Raw genomic sequence first — 18,221 nt, forward strand, 5'->3', positions numbered from 1 at the left:
TATTAATGAGATTCATAACCCCACCACTCATCCATAATACCAAGGAAACAGGAACAGCGACAAAGCTTTTTAGTGAGTGAGTGTTGATAGATTTATTATACAATAAAGTCGGGTCATAGTACCCCGTACCGAAAACATAATGAAGCTTATTATTTGAAGCTCCTTGCCTATTCTGTATGCATACGCATAAGGCATACGATGTGTATGTTTATAATATGCATGCAAACATTGAAGATTGATCGGATAACATTTTAAAGCAAATTGTTTTTTACATAACAAATGATATAATATAACGGCAACAATCATCACGATCTTTCGGTGGTCAGGTATATCTGATAAACAGAAAACTTCTTTACGTACGGGTGCACATTCCTTCTATGTCTCATGGATGATATACTTATGGCAATGTAAATGACGATGAAGTTCTAGTGGTCACGTGATAGATATACACATACCGCCTACGTGTGCAACAGTAACATGTCTATTGCTGAGATGGGCCAATGTTACAGGCTCATTGATTGGTTGGTTGTACGGCGGATGCTGGGTATTGATGTTGAGTCGCGAGCTATTTCCCGCGGGGCGTTTTATCGTCACACAACACACAACAGAACGGATCCAACGCACGTGCAACCCTATTCTAAATCTCTTATTGGTGATGTTCGCTTTCCGTTCGGTGAATGTGAATGTGCACTGAATTATATAGCGACACAGCCTGTGAATTGTCTTTAATGTGGGAACGTATAGAGATACATGATTACGATTTCATTCGACCATGTGATTGACACACCTTTCTTGACGGAAACTTTTAAATAACGCCTTTTTCAATCGCCGCTGCAATTCTTTAAGACAGGAGGGGTTAGGAAACGCTTTGTCTTAGCGAGATTTTAATTGTTAATGAGAGAATATCTGAATAAGGATCAAACAGATTCCATCACTCATTTGTCATTACTAAATAGTTAAATGCTACCTTAGAGACATTATATATTCTGGATACTTGCGTATTTCGATTTCTTTTTGTCTTGTCATGATTTGCAAGTTGTGCCGTAACCTTTGATGTCTGAAAGAAATTGATATAAGGATTCTGAAAATATCCGTCGACATACAGTACATATTGAGCATTGTGCGAGAGCAAACTGAACGGGATTGTTTCTAACATATGTATATAGTTTAATTATGTATTTCTCTACATGTTAAACTCTTTGTAGGTCAAGCAATTTGAGTTTTACTTTTACATTTAAGCCTTGGTAATATTGAAATTATATTAGGATATCTTTACTCAGTATCGATTATGTCCTAGACGTTTATGAGTGGATTCTGATTTTATTTTTATCTGCAGGTACATTACGGAATATACGAGAAAGTTAATTGATATCGACACGAATGACTTTAAAACCAGTGTAGTATATAACAGCAAAATTTGGTTTCACAGCATATCGTCAAAAGTTAATGATTTAGAGAGCAAGTGATTATCACAATGTTTTGATAGAAAGCTGTAATTTGTGCCACTGGACGATCTGAATTATTAAAAAAGGACAATACAACGTGATATTGTATCGAACATATCAAGACAACATGGATTTCGAGGAATACAGAAAAAGAGGTAAGTGTTTTAAATTATTTCTCAGAACTCTATAGAGTTATTCTAATACAACCATTATTTATTATTGACATTATTGAAATACGGTAATATGAAGTTAGTAATTTAGAAAACAAGTTATTATTAACATATTTTGATATAAAGCTTTTTACAATAAATAAAAATACTGAAAAATAACACTCAATTGGCAATAACTTGTATGAGTTAAGATTACAATGACTTTTTTACATCATTTTTGTAATTCTTTTTATGAACAAAAAAGTAACGATCGTTTTTTTCCTGTATACAACAAATCATTAGGATTTGTCATTTGTTGGTCTATCAGGGCATCCAGTCGACCATTTACTTAAGGCAGATTCAGGAGTCAAATCATAATTTCTCAGAATTCTGGAGAGTCAAAATCAAATATTCACATGCTTCAAACTCAAATTTGAAATCTGATATTTGAGAGTCAAAAACATACTCTCAATGGTGTGCTGGATGCCCTGGACAATATAAACTCTTCTAACTGGTGACTTGGAGTCATGGTGGGTTGATTAGTTAGTTAGTTAGTTACCAGACTCAGTCTGTTGCCGGGTTTTGTGTTCACGATTAAAGTCATGGTTTACCCTCTGTGTGGACCATCATGTAGAGTAGTGTTATATAATAATGGAATTTTGAAATAAAGAAAATGTTGTACCAGGTCAGCATGTTTAGTCAGCTATTTGTATGAGGTGTTTCTGTAAATGCTCAACGTCCTTGTTTCCGTTATAACCGAGTCTAAATACATTTTAACATAAAGATCCGATACGCACATGCTCGGCCAAATTCGTCACCATTTTTACTTCTCTTTGGTTTGACCAACACATTTTTATTGAGAGTTAATAGGTGATTTCGGAAATATATCCCTTTTACTCGTATGCTGATTTGATAGATTAATTGCTAAATATCCTTGTTCCGGTTATAACCGAGTCTAATATACTACTATACAACTCGCAACATCTAACATACAAACGGTATCTCGATATCCACAACTCGTAACATCTAAATTACAAACGGTATCTCGATATCCTTATCTCGAAACATAGGTATCTCGATACAAGATCCTCGACTCCTCTTGTATGTATGTATCATTTTAGGTTACTTATCCATAACTCGCAACATCTTACTTACAAACGGTATATCGATATCCACAATTCCAAATATTTAACGTACAAACGGTATCTCGATATTCTTATCTCGAAACATCGGTATCTCGATACAAGATCCTCGACTCCTCTTGTATGTATCTATCATTTTAGGTTATTTATCCATAACTCGCAACATCTTACTTACAAACGGTATCTCGATATCCACAATTCCAAACATCTAACTTACAAACGGTATCTCGATATCCACAACTCGCAAGCAACTTCTAACGAACAAACGGTATCTCGATATCCACAACTCGTAACTTCTAACGTCTATATCCCCAACTCGCAACATCTATCGAACAAACGGTATGTCAATTAAACACCAATGTAAATGAAACGCCATCACTCGCATCAAATCGGAAAGATAATAAGAGTTAATGTAATTATGAAGCAAAATATTAACTAAGCGTTAGAGTTAACGGACATTATTTAACAGGACGTGTAAGCTAGTGTTCGTCACAGCTGAGCGTCATTTGGAATCCATCGTTAGTCTGTTATTTTCTGCAGAGACAATTTGAAATACTTAAATTGACCTATATTGATATAGCCGACTGTTACCTTTGAAAGCACTGTATTAATAGTCTATTGTGTTGTTACAGACTTACATTTGTATCGTGGAATGGAATGCTTTGTTTTAATAGAACATTTCAAAGAGATCCACTCTTTTAATTTGTAGTTAAATTTCAATTTAGTTTAACATAGTTCACATCGCATCTGGATTAGGGCTTTTTGGCAATTCACACTATGTGACGAATCAAGAATTCTGATTTTCCCCATAAGATTTATCTATACAGTAGACAGACGTTGGCCACGAAGTACTTATAATCCTATAGATCAATAATGTAGCAAGTTATCAGATTATGATAAAAAGCAGAATTGATGACACAACACCTAATTACAAAGGAGAAGAAATAGAAAATATTTTATCAATGTATGGCCTAATTAGAATGTGTTTCCCTGTTCTTGGAGTCACGGTACCTTGACAGTAATGAATATTACAGACTTCACTGTTTTCTCGTATAAAATATTTCACATCTGTGTTATTTTCAACATATTCGAGAATACATAAATTTGCGATCAAGGACTCTTAATGATAACCATACATTTATATCTGAATATTTAAATTTACTTGTCACTTCTACTGTACAAACTTACCAAGGTAAAGTGAAGTATGTGGCGGTATAACTGACACCAAAAACCTGACCATTTTGACGTCAGTAATGTTGACGTGGTGACGTCATCTGTTCACCGTCAAAATTGCTGTTCCATCTCATGGATTAAATCCTTACATGACCCTGGCTGCTAATAGGATACTAAACGAATAAAACCCAAACCCGTGAAACGATTCCATGTGGTCTGTAAGCGTCATTTCAAAATAGTTTATTTCTGTGTATACAATACTTTGTATCGCGAAACATTATATCTCACGAAAGAATTGTATCTCAAGAAAATAATTAACTCACAAAAAATCATATCTTACAAAAATTGTATTTCACGAAAAAAATTACATCTCTCAAGAAAAACAAATGTTTTATTACAGTGCAAGTATACATGTACTACAAATTAATAAGGGCGCAGCACTTCTAAGGTAACAATAACACGAAAATATAAGAAAAAACACAACCTTCAAAATTCAATCCTAAACACTGACAGCTTTATTTTGCGACCGCTATTTTTTCATACATATGGGGAGGTTGCGCGTTGCTCCGGTACTGCCCAGTAAACATATTTTTTTAACTAATGCAAATGCATAACAGGGGTAATAAAACATTTTTTTTTTATTATTTTTTAAATAATAGTATTAACACTTTGAAAATTAAAAGCTATAGAATGCAGTCAAAATATCCACCAAGGCGGAGATGAGCACAAGGAATTGTGACGTCACATAACGTCAACAAACGGCGCGAAATAATGGGATTTGCATACACGGCACTCCAGGCCTTGAATGGACACAGAGAAATCCGAATCTTTAAGTTCATTTCTTTGAGTCATATACTTCTATTGTTGAAAGTGTGTCATTCAATTTCTAATGTTTGTCTTATACATGAAATAGAAAATAAAATAAACAAGTAGAGCTTCGCTCTTCCTTTGCCGTGCATGATTCATATTAAAACATCTGGCTGCGCCCTTTAAGGCCTTGCCTTCAGTCATATATTATAGTCATGTACGCTCTATTTATAAATCCGAAACGTATGTATTCTAAATAATTTACTGTTTATATTAAAGCTGTAAGACTTTCGTCATATGAGACTATTTAATACCATGAATGGACGATTCTATATATATATATATATAAAGATCAACTGTGGATAACGTACGTGTAGGGCAGTGTTTATAGCCCGATCTGTATTATTTATGAACCACATTCTCCGACAGATTTTATATTCGCCGTAGTGTTAATAAAAGGCTGCTGATGGTATCATGAACATCTTTGTGTATGACAGGTTGACTGAATAACACCTTAAAATGTTTGCAATACCTGCTATAGAAAGTTACACGGACACAACGAATCCTGCTCGGAAGATAATGCTAGGTTGACGTTCTCAGTCTGAGTGCATTGTCATTATTTGTTTCAGAGGAGTGCTCAAATGTCACTATATCACGTACACGTGAAATCTACTTACCACACTGATCCAGGCACAATATCACATAAACACAGTACCTAGGAGTTGGTGAACTCCAAATTTAACCTTTTTGTATTGTACATAAACATAATAGCTAGGCATTGGTGAAGTCAAAATAACACAGTAGTTAGCTCCTGGTGAATACCATGTTTAACCATTTGGTATTGCCGATCATGAGTTTACTTGAACTCATGCATCTTTCCCTGTACCCATTTCTGAGCGAGTATGCAATGCTTTTTAATAATTCTCAGATCCTGATAAATATTACAAATTCTTAGATGTGGCGTTGGTACCTCTTTGCAGCCATTAATTGATATAAAATAGGCCTATATACATATAGGTTTAGATATGAAATGGAAATGTAATGTTCATCATTTGAACAACAGCTAGGTTTCACATGAGTACTTCTAATAAGGACGCCAAGAAAGCCGGGCATGTATTCTTATATTTCGATTTTCAAATGTTTTATAAGCAAAAATATAGAAAGCAATGTGATTGGACGTCAGACATAGCCTACTATCCCCTTAAAATGTTCGTGTATTCATGAAATGGTGATGTAGTGATATGTTTATAAAATGTATAGTCATCAGGTTTTTGTCACTTAATGTTTTGTATTCTATTCCAAACGATCGTTCGCAATATAATGTAACAAAACTAGTAGCAAGAGACAAGACTTAATTATTCATGATGACTTTCAACGTTATTTGCGAAAATCTAAACTGCAATGGCAACGCTGTAACTGATTCATTCCGAAGATAGTCATTTCCATTGATAAGGAATCTTTAAACGTTTTAAAAATGCCCAGACGATTCATGTAAGGCAGAGTATGTATGAGTAAGACTATGTAAAGGTAATGTTCTACTTACATCATATTCCAAGTATAATGATACCCAATGACAACATAGATACATCCCAAACTGGTGATCCTGAGTTAAAATGGACATTTGTATTTCACATTTAGCTATCACCACATCTGCTGGTTGTCAAAGGTTGTATTTTTCATCACGATATTGGATTCTGATACAAAAGATCCAACGTATTTAACCATTAACGAATTGACATGTTGTTATATTTTATACAAGTTCAATAATATAAGCAATTACAATATACGTGTACATCCTATAAAATATTCTAAGACTATTGGAATCTAGTTAACCGTAAGATACATCCATACCTATCAATTTAAGAACAAAATGTACGGCTAGTAGTGTAATGGAATTTTTCAAATAATCATAAAAATAAAAACAACAACAACAAAAACATCAAATTTGTTTTCTCCATGACACTAGTCAATCTCAGTGTTTAATTATCTCGTTTTCAGTGTCTTACTGTTACATATTTGTTCAAAATGGTGACAGAATCGTTATACATAATGAATGGATTTGTCAATACGCCGGAGGCATTCGTGTGTAAATCGGGTCATTCTGTTGCTCTAAGATACGTTCGCTGTTCAATGTTAGCTCAGGCATGTACAGTGAACGGGACGAACTATCACTAGATAAGGAAATTACAAATTGTTTAAATTCCACTCCGATATCCATACTATTTGTAGAGATTTAGTTACAATAAATCTAAATCAATAATATTTATGACGATTTCTAATTAAACTAGGTACAACAATTAATCAAGCCCAATGCCTGTAAAATACGCGTTTTAATGTTAAACTGGTCGTCATATAACTGACGAGCGTTGCCAAACAGAAGTCGAAATATTCATGAGCCGTTCTTGGGAGTTCTGTAGACTCGTTGTTACAATGTCGGATAACGTCGAATTTAATTTTTTATCAAAAGTATCCGATTCGTTACGACCCTGCTTGTTGTCTACGTAATCTTATTTCCACATGTTTTATAACACGAGTTTTTTCAATAATCTTCTGAATCATGACGAAATCCCAGCAAATACGTATATTACGATTGTTAAAGATATACACGCGGTGATGAAATTTCGTGAATTCAGCGGAAAATATTGATTGTGAATGAAAGCTGGGTTACAGTTGACATTATTTGGGTACATGTTGATTTTGTTCATACAAGTATTTGATCACTAAGACAAGAGTGTGATTGACACTTATCTCTTCTATTTGTTGATGTCCTCAATATTTGACCAGATAACAAAAACAGTTTGTTATTTCCCTAAAATACCATTTAATTATATTCACAGTAGCAGTTTTAGTTTCCAAACAAAAGTATTGTAAGATCTCAATACTTAATGTTGGTACACAAGAATGTGATTACACACCGACTTGTCTAGTCCATCAAATAGAGCATTTTCAGGTCAAAGTCACGTTACGTTCTCGCGAGACTATATATGTAATATAATATAACTACACCATCTTGGTGTAACTAGTAGTTCACATATGCCTTGCTGGGCTGATATGCATATCAAATCTCGTTTCTTAATTTCAAATCTCGTGAGAATATAATATAAACTCTCCGGATTACTTATTGATCATTTTGTGATATGTAGAATGTAATGGGCGCCATTTTGTCAACATGAAAAGTCTCGGTACACCAGACGTTTGATTTCCGCGAAGTACATACCCATCGGTTTGTGAGAGTTGACTCTGGACAGTTAGCAAGAACATTACTGAACAAGTCAACTCGATAATTAATCAAGACAACCCATACTGGCGCTAAGCCGGTCAAGTGGTCAAGTGGTCAAGGGTGTCTAAACCACACTCCTATTGTAAAGTAGGGTCGTGATAATAATACTTGTTATTAGAGTGCTCCTTAACAGATTACGTGTGCGTGGTAGTAATATGATTTGACAGTATGCTCGTGAGGTGGTATGTGAGGCAGGACATGTGTACCTAAAGAACGGGGCAAGATCGTATGTTCTCTTCTGAGAATTACGGGACCCATAGAACGGGGCGCGATCATAACTTCTCTTCTGAGAATTATGGTTACTAACGTTTACAGTCATTTCAACTTTGAACAAAAATGTCATCTTTCGATTAAACTATTGTTAGTTCCAGAGTTACTTACTCATTCCTAATTTGGAAATATATCGGGGCTAAAGGTAATGTGTATCGACCAAGGTAGAGCTGAGTCTGGTACATGTTTCTTTTATACCCAATGTTGGTTTTTCGTATAAGATCGAAGGCCCTAAAAATCATTAGAAATAACTGCAGAATTATGACCAAAGTGAATTCCGCAATGTTTTTCTTATCGAATGCATTGAGTAATAAGCTAAAATCATTCGTGTTGATAACTCATCCATCTGTCGTTGCATTTGAAATTGTAACCAGTGTTGAAAAATTTTACACGATTTGTTTCCATGCACCGTCTGCGCGAAGAGCGTCTCGCATTGGTTGTCATCTTGTTGTGAATGATAACTTTATCGTTCAAATACGAGATTCTACTAGTGCAACATCTTAGATATTTGCATATTGCAGAGGTAGCTCCCTTGCGTGTAGGTATTCATTGTGACGTCATATTTGTGAGCGCAATTTACGTCGATTTCTTCTACAATTATGACGTTACGCTCGCAAACAAATGACGTCACAATCAATACCTACCCACAAATGTAGATAACTCTTTAATATGCAAATGTAGAATAAAGTGAGTTCTTGTTAACCATTAAGAATGCAAGATTCTGGCTGGAGTCGGAATATATATATATGATACTAAATAGGAAGTGTCACAAATGTAAATAAGCAAGCTAGACTTAGAAGGTAATGCATGCATGGTATAATGCCTCTAGAAAACTATGATTTTCAAAATAATTTGATAATAAATAATGAAGTATATAAAATCATTAAACAAGAGAAAATGCCAAATGATTATAGAAATATTAGCATACATTCGAAAAATTATAATGGTTTGACGTAAAACTGAAGAACCAATTAATTCGGTTTTAGATATAAAAACACTTTCAACAAAAAAAACTTTTTGTCATAAGTGCTGTAGACTGTGTGATCAAAAATCTGAATGGTCCAGTGTCGAGCGAGCTTTACATTGTTGTAACGGGGGTCAGCAATGTAAATAGAAATATCCAAGTATAATTGCCATGACAATAGATACAGGTCAATTATCATTATCATAATTGATCATGCCATCTTTAAATAAATCTATTGCTTCACCATTCATTACAATCAGTTATTACTAGCTCCCCTCGAGGAGGGAGACAATAGTTTTAGCAACATTAACAATAAACATTGCCTTTTATAATCATTTTCAATATTTGAACTTAACCACTATAGCTGATGCAACCCGTGTATTGGTTGTACTAATTAGTATGACCGCACTGACAACATGAACGTTAATATTGACAGAGGCCTTCGGTATGTGAAATGCACTCAAATTTCGTCGTGAGAAATTCGTAACTGTCTATATATTTATTTGAACCACTTAACAAGACGTCAGGATGCATTCGAAGTGAAAATGTCTCCTCTAGATATCATGGACAAAATCACTGATAAGTTAAGCTGCATAGTAATTAGCTGCATAGACTTCAGAGTAATGTTATCAGATGATACCATCTGTTCGGTGTATTTTGACTGTACCATTCAGCACTTCAAGGTTGGCTTAAGTTTTACTGACACATGGATACAAAGGACAAAATTATCATAATACAGTGGGACACTACACTAACATACGGTATAAACCCCAAACACATGAGGTAAAAACATAACACACACACATGATATCAACGTTTCAACGTTTAAGCGTTCATTTTTCAGTTTTGTTCCAGTCGAAAACATAAGTTGGAATTTTGCTCTAATCAATGATGTATACTACATGTAAAATAACGTTTTTGTCATTATAAAAATATACAAGTGATATTGGCATAAATGGCACTTAGATCACAACATTTATGGTATTATTGATCCTTACCAAGGACCGAGCCGAGAACAAAGGACTTTGACAATCATTTGATGTTTTTTTATGTTATGTATACTCACCCCATTGTCAGCTAAAATGAATAAAATTACAAAGATGTGAAAAAAATACAAATTGGAACTATTTCCACGGATGCAATGGAGACGAAACAGGAATTCACACCACATCATATATCACCACATCATATATTGAATGCCTGAAGACTGTGCACGATACGTTGTGGTAGGTAAGTTGAAAGGATTCAGCATAAAGATTCCAGAACTCCAGTATAGAAAATAGTTAAGAAATATACCAAATCAAACCATAGTACAAAATACTTACCCAGATTACCGCTTAACTTTGTTTGCTAATAGAATAATAAAAATGACAATTTAATTTATTAAATTTATCGATCATCGCAAATTAGTCCTATTGCTACCTTGAGATAGAAATATTCAAATTGTTGTCATCAAACTGACATTTTGTCGATATCTGATTATGATATTTGTACTCAGGGTGAGTCATTCAACCAACTTAGATAATGTTGTATTCAAAATATTCAACAGATTCAAAATATTTTTTCTTCAGTTTTTATCGAGTAACCTTGTCATTTTCTAGACATTTTAGATTTGCATACAATTAAAGCAACGTATTGTTCACCTCGATATTTAACATCAAAGGCTATCTAAATTAGATTAACTATACAATGGAGTCCCTATATTGTTATCAATATCTGCACTTCTTTCGTATACCATATCAAATATACTTTTAACATGTCCTCATTCTAGAAAAAAGAAGAAGTAGTTCCTCATCCCTAAATGTCACAACACGATGTTCCAGTCTTAGTATAATGTACGTTTAAATAAATTAATGACCTGCTGTATTCTACGAATTGTAAAAAATAAAAGTCGGATTGTACGCATTCTGTTTACAGTATAGATGCGACAGCTTATAGTTAAAGTATTTATCTCTCTTTTTTGGTGTGTGTGTGGGGGGGTAGTCAGTCGGATGACTAATTAATTTATTAATAGTTTGGGGCATTTAAGCACGGCCTACCATGCATACTGTATGTTGTGTGTGGTTGAACGCTTGTTGCCCTGTTTATAGTTTTATCGCACTAAAACATCCTGCCGAAGACATCGGAAAAGCACACTTCATCCGGTCATATTATAATGAAAACGGAATAATCCGTCGTCCCACTCTCCAGGAATATACCATTTTCACACAGCTAACGTAAGCTAGATCAAAGTGTTCCATGTATGCATTTGGCATAACCTCCAAATACTGTTTCCAATTATCTACCTTTAGTTTATTTTAAGGACACGAAATGCCACGCCACTAGTGTTCCTCATAGCCCTCTAGGCAAGGCATTTATAATTGAACAACTATAGTAACTGCATTGCAGTAGGCGTCCAAATTTAGGATCGTATATGCCCTGCTCTTCCTAACTTACCTCTCTCTTACGCCTCCCATGATACCAACTGAATGTTCTGAGCCCTTGCTCCTGTGCGGAAGACTCTGGGTTCTGTTCCTGGACCGATATACACAATAGTCTATAAAAAGGTTATTTCTATTACTACTTTAAGATGCTCATCCGCCGACAGGGCATAAATGATACCCATCATTTTAACAATAATTGGTGGTTAATAGTATATATATATATATGAACAATTAACATAAAAAAATTATTTAAAACAATTTATTTTGCTTTCGGTGCATGCGCAATCAGTACTGCATTTCATATAGGACATAGTTCCAGGGAATTTTTTTGGGATGCATTCAATTATTTTTAATATTTTCATATTGATATAAAATTGGAAGCTCAAAGTTTTTATTGGTTGTAATTGTATAAATTAAGTAACTTTTGTAACTGAAGGAAATAGCAAATCGTCTTCTCCTGTTTTTGCTAGAGAAAAAATACATTTTTTCAGCGGTGGAGCATTTTTTGTGAAGAATTAAGGGAGTGGGACGACTGGTTAGGCCGTTGTCAGTATAATGTTACCGGATGTTATATGATGGTCGGTGTCCTTTGCGACATGCTTTAGTGAAATAGCACTGTAATGGTCCGACTGACACAACACGAGCAAAACATAGCGTTTCAAACTTGTCATAGCAATATAAAGACCACAACAGCAGAAGACACATCTGAATAGTTAGTAACACGCTGTAACAATGAATTTATTTCTGAGCTACAAAGAAAAGTTCACATACTCATTGTTTTGTTCATGTAAAATTGTTATCACCATTTCTGCCACAGAAGACAGTGTCAGGGGAAGTAATTAAATACAATCGACAAGGGAGGTAATTACATGTTCAACGCATTTCTTGTTGGGATTTATTGATTTTTAATATCACCGCACGAACGTCAATGATGTTGCACTTGCGAAAGTACATTTATTATTATTTCTATTCCAATGAAAATGCAGTCTTAAGATTTTCATATTTGATATGATGAAGGTTTCAACTTTTATAGAAGATATATAAATGTGTTTGTCTTAAAGAACAAACGTTTTGGTGACAGCTTGCCTTTTTATGAACAAAAGACAGGTTTGTTCCAACTGTTGCCATTATTTGACTAAATCTGAAAGATATTTAATTATTTGTGGATACAGCTGTTAATAGTCTATTTTGTTAGAAGTCAAAGTAACAGAGCCTATCATGTAAACCTTACGGGGTTTCACAGGTAGAAGATTGTCATAGTACCCGGAGGAAACCCACCGACTTAGTTAACGAACCAGCGTAGGTTTCTTGTGTTAGCAATATTACATGTCGGAACACGTTAACCATTCTACCTCCAAGTCTCGCTGGATATCAAATTTATTTGTGTCGTTGAATACCTGAAATAAGAGATCCCCCATTCATATAAAAATGGAAAATACATAGAATGGATGTAAAACAAATCTAGGTCAATCAACGAATAATTGTATCCACCGTCTACAACGGAAATGATAGGAAGTAATCTGATACCACAACACCACAAGGTCACATTGTTCTTCGAATTAAAAAAGTGAGATTTATCGTGTGCTTTATTGCCATATAAATTCTTCTGTGAAGTTCAGCTCATTATACTGTCATTTGATCACTTTATTGCACAAAAAAGCGAATGTTCAAAGAAGGCGTCGAAAAATTACATCAATGAAACCAATCCAACAAGAAAAGAAATTTCCGTGCATTTAACGAAAACGGGCGTCTCCAAAAATACTAGAACATCGTGTAACATACGAACAAGTCGCGCACTGCCCTGAAATGACCTTATTCGTTGTTAGAATGGCCAAAATCAAACCAGACATTTCGTTCCGACTGTTTTTAGATTTCGAATTGTCGTTACGACCAGTATTGAATAATTGAACTCTACCTATTAAGAGTATTACGTCATGTCTGCGTATATTACGACATTATTGATCGCGTTGAGTTCATGACCGTAACCTTAATGCTGTCGCCTCTAGTATATGTGTTTATCCAAGTGTATTTTAAGGAACGAACTTTTGTTTACTTCGACTTTACAAGCACATGCTCTGCCCACGAAACAATAAACGTTTCCAAAAGTGCTATTTTCATGGGGTCATAATTCGAATGCAAGTTTATTAATCTTTTAAATTATCAAAATCTTAATTAAGATTTGTCTTTTAAGAAAGAGCTGCCTTGATATTCAAAGGCCATGCATTCTGAAAGATAAATAGTATATTTCCATACCTTGAGGGAAGGACGGCCGAGGAAGAGCTAGGTTCATGACTGTCTAACTCGAGGCTTGCTTCCTCCGAGTGTGGATACTTCCCTGTCCTACCCTCAAGGTAAAATGTGTTAATTTGTCTGTAATTTCCAAATCAATGTTTAAAACTACTAAAAGTCTACCCGGACATAAACTCAAATTTAATGGTTTTCCTTTTAATTTTGTCAGAAACTTTGTTAAACTCGTTGCATTGTGACACACAAGAATCTGTACCACTATGCAATATTCAAAGTCAAAGAAATATTGACATATTAATTTAGTATCAAAACCATTTATACACTTTAACTGGTAAACATCAATGAGATATATGAAGGCTGTCGATGATCATTAGATCAAAGTTCTGCACGCGCATGAAGCACCAGCTTGAGGTCAAAAGTGATATAAATTATCCAATTGGACTACACAGATTGATGTTTATTTGCATACGACGGTTTAAAACTTTCTGTTTAGCACGCGAATATGTTATACGCGTGCAAACGGTCTTGCCATAGTTAAGACAGAGAAATCCTATCCTCACCGGAAGTGTAGACATCTCTGTCCGATGGGGTAGAAAAGCGTCTCTACTTCATTGTTGCCATCCGACATACATATACTTTAAACAAACTTATTTCCGCGTGCTATTGAACTTCGCGTATCTAGTATACACAGTTAGAATGGACACAACTTCAAACGGCGTGATGAAATTTACGTCAATAGTACGTGCTAGTAGTTCAATTTTGACTTGATATTTCATTTCTATTGACCCAACAGCACCAGTGTAACATTTTTAAAAACCTTCACTTATGTCATTATTATTATAATATTTTGATATTTTGTATAAGGAAAATACATGTAATGCACTTTGAGTATTTATTATATATATATAACATTGAATTCGGCTCAAGTTTGTAAAATTATATACCTTATATCTAATGAAAGAACTGTAATGATATTTTAATCTTTGAAATGTACATGTAAAGATTTCAATAATTGGTAGGTACATGTACCAGTTATATACCCATACTTAGTTGCATTGTTCTAGTCGATTAATGATTGACTTTAAATAGAATTATGTTTTATAGTCCAAGCTGTCGTCTTTATATTTAGCCCATAGCATCTCACTGACACGACCTAACGATCGAAACAGCTGTACAATAAACAAATATCTGGTGAGGAAAAACACTGTTACAAATGAAATTGTATTCAACGACGGCAAAAACATAAATTAATATTCGTACAAGAATTAGGATATTTTGGTTACTTTAAAATGTGTTGTGGTTGCTCACTTAAAGCTGATCTGTATCCGTAGTATATCCACAACTTTACCGACGGCAATTGTAGCCTTCATTATATCCAGGTCATGTTGTAGCCTTCATTATATCCAGGTCATGTTCGATTTATGTCTCATGTTACGTTTAATGATAAATCATGTGAATTTTGTGATGACAAAGGACTTTTCATCTTATCTTCATTTGCCAGGTTTATATACTAGACACCTTAACTCCTATCTATACACGTGTGTTTAATAGATTAACTTTTATATTATCAGTATGCAGTATTGTTTACATCATTTCCAGATTTGTGTTATGTGTAAAGTGCCCATCACTCCTATGTACTTTTAAATGATATGGAGATGGTGATTAATGATGACACTGTATAACTATACAAACCACCCCATGGCCATGTGCATAGTTAGATGGATAACTATCGGGTAGGTTTAAAGCAACATATAAAAAGGGCTAATATATCAATTAAGGAGTTATCGATTATGGAGATTTTCTACAGCCAATGTTATAATTAATAATGTTATTTGTATAAAAAGGGGATGGGATATCTGCCTCAAAGGTAGCGCCAATGTGTTGTAAAGGATGTCCACTTTACATGCCCGAAAACAGCGATTAAATTGGGAATCTTGTTATTTTTTCCCATTCCAAAATAGCATTCTCTTTTAAGATTTCTCTTAACGTCAACTCTCATTCTGTCTTGGTTCAATGTATACCCTTATGAAGGTTCAGGGTTATGTACCCAGGTTGCATAAAACATCAAAATATTGTTTTTGAAGTATTATTTCCTGCTATTTTGACTCCTTGCAGGAAGTTGTCACATCAAAAATATTGATGGGAATTAAAGAAGCTAGTGATGTATAGTACTTTTGCATTTATAAGAACCTATGACTATGTTTTATGTTTAGAAAAAAATATATACGGAATGTTGGTTGGGCAGTGCCGTCCAGTTACCAGCCAATGTAATTTAAAGATTTGCATGTAAGGTGTACCATGTTTGTGATATTTGAGATTGCAATATGTATTTATTGTGACAGAGTGACTCCTGACCTTCTATAGTGTTATCTCACCGCAGCCTGTCATTAAAGACACAGAACACCTCACCCGGCCTCATTATAGCGACACCAGCAAACCAGTCGTTCCATTTCCTTTATGCTGAAAGCTTAGAAGTAGTAAAACTTAAACGAATTAACAATTATGATCAGAATCATTAAGATCTTAATGCAATACAAAAGGTAAAAAGGAAGACACTTTGAACACTATATCACATTATTGGCAAAACAACATTTACTTTGACTCAAATGTACGTCAATGAAAACATTAATTAAAAAACTCATATACAAGGAATATGTTAAGTACCAGATGACCTACTATATCACTCTATTGAACCATAAAGTAGTAAATCAATAAGTATATATATGTAAAACGTATTGATATCGTCCTAGTCTAGTAGGTGGATACTGTAAATATTAACAGATTTTGTCTGTACACATACTATGAGTTATTTAAAAGTATATTGCTAAATGTGTTTACACTTATGTTATCCTATGTCTTGTACACATTGAAAGCACTCAAACAGTATGTACCGAAAGTGGGTGAATTGCCACAGCATTTCAAAAGACCCAATTTGAAGAGGAGAACGTTCGACGTTTATTCCGGTAACAAGTCCTGGATATTCTCATAATTCGGTCTTCATTTATTTCAGTGGGTTGGGATGACTTTATTTGTTTTTACTTAATTGTCATATTTAGAAAAGAAAACATTACGTTATTTACACTGACAGTGGTGGGAGTTACCTTAATACTAAATATATTGATGGTTGCTTGACATGCTTTATATATAGTGGATGGTTCTGTGAGGTCTGTATAATGTACAATGAATCTAGTAAGCATTCTGTGTATAACCAGACAACAAAAACTCCCCATGTCGTATTTGAACCATTATTAGAATATTAGAAGCTACGTCTATATCGTTTCATAGTGATAAAAGGAAACCAAAATGTACAAAGCAAGTGACCATAATTGTAGTCAAAATAATGTGTAATATTCAAGAAAAATAAAATACAAAACAAAAGCCGTGTGTACAGTTGAATATTTTGGTTCTCGGACATCATCTGTGCATCATCTTAATGGATTAATACATTGTACATATAGATATGCAGTAGTTCTTTCAACATCAAATGCCAAAATATCAGTAAAACACAAAGAAACAGTAAACGTTAATTGTAATGAAGTTTTTTTTTTCTTTACTTATTTTTTTCCTACTTCAAAAAATTTCTTTGGACATATTTGTGTTGCACTGATCATAGAAATGGTCATATCCGAGCATGTTATTATTAATAAGACCAATTAGAAAACAAACGTCTGTAAATTGTTGTTTCAAAATTCCAAATTCATCTTTTCCATTGTTTCCATTACCATTAACGTACGTAGCGTAATAAAATTCAAATAATATTTTGCAGAAACTCGCGAAATGATGAATTGAAAACTCACTATGACAGTTCTATCAAAGACTTACAGAAAAAAATGCAATATGCGTATTCATTTAGTTCAAAGTGACTAATGCGAAATGCGCTAAAATGATTTCCCCGCTGAAATGTGCACTTTTTCAGTAACTGTTAGACATTTACACATTACACCAACTAATAATACCGAAAACAACAGGTATAATTGTTTCACGGGAGTCAGATTCAAACTCTGGATATCTGTGATAAGTTTCAAATATTTTAACTGTGTGTCCACTCCCCACCTTTCAACTATCGACAAGGAGAGTTATTTGCGGAACCTCCTTTCTATTTATGTACATGCAGAAGATGTGATAATATACATTGTTTGGATTGGCATACTAAGCATTGTAACAGTGATTTTAATCTATATACATCCTTATCCTGATCCCGAAGCCTTGGGTAATTAATGGTTGTCAGAGATCTTGGCCGGTGTTAGACTCCAGACCCGTCCTCTGTCCAATTTATTACAGCATGAGACACATACACCCTCGGGCAGTGAGTTATCTCAAA

At 34.3% G+C, this 18,221-nt stretch overlaps 1 protein-coding gene across 1 annotated transcript in view; it reads left to right on the forward strand.

Annotated features, from left to right (window-relative positions):
- Positions 1–733: 733 nt before the first annotated feature.
- The window catches only part of LOC138306220 (aromatic-L-amino-acid decarboxylase-like), a 45,912-nt gene continuing 28,424 nt past the window's right edge, over positions 734–18,221 (forward strand). Inside the window, exons 1-2 of the mRNA XM_069246622.1 lie at positions 734–855; positions 1,337–1,600. Of these exons, the coding sequence (XP_069102723.1) occupies positions 1,573–1,600 (28 nt within the window). The 5' untranslated portion in view covers positions 734–855; positions 1,337–1,572. The remainder of the gene's footprint in view (positions 856–1,336; positions 1,601–18,221) is intronic.

Source organism: Argopecten irradians, chromosome 13 (genome assembly GCF_041381155.1).
Source record: "Argopecten irradians isolate NY chromosome 13, Ai_NY, whole genome shotgun sequence".
NCBI classification, from domain to species: Eukaryota; Metazoa; Mollusca; class Bivalvia; order Pectinida; family Pectinidae; genus Argopecten; species Argopecten irradians.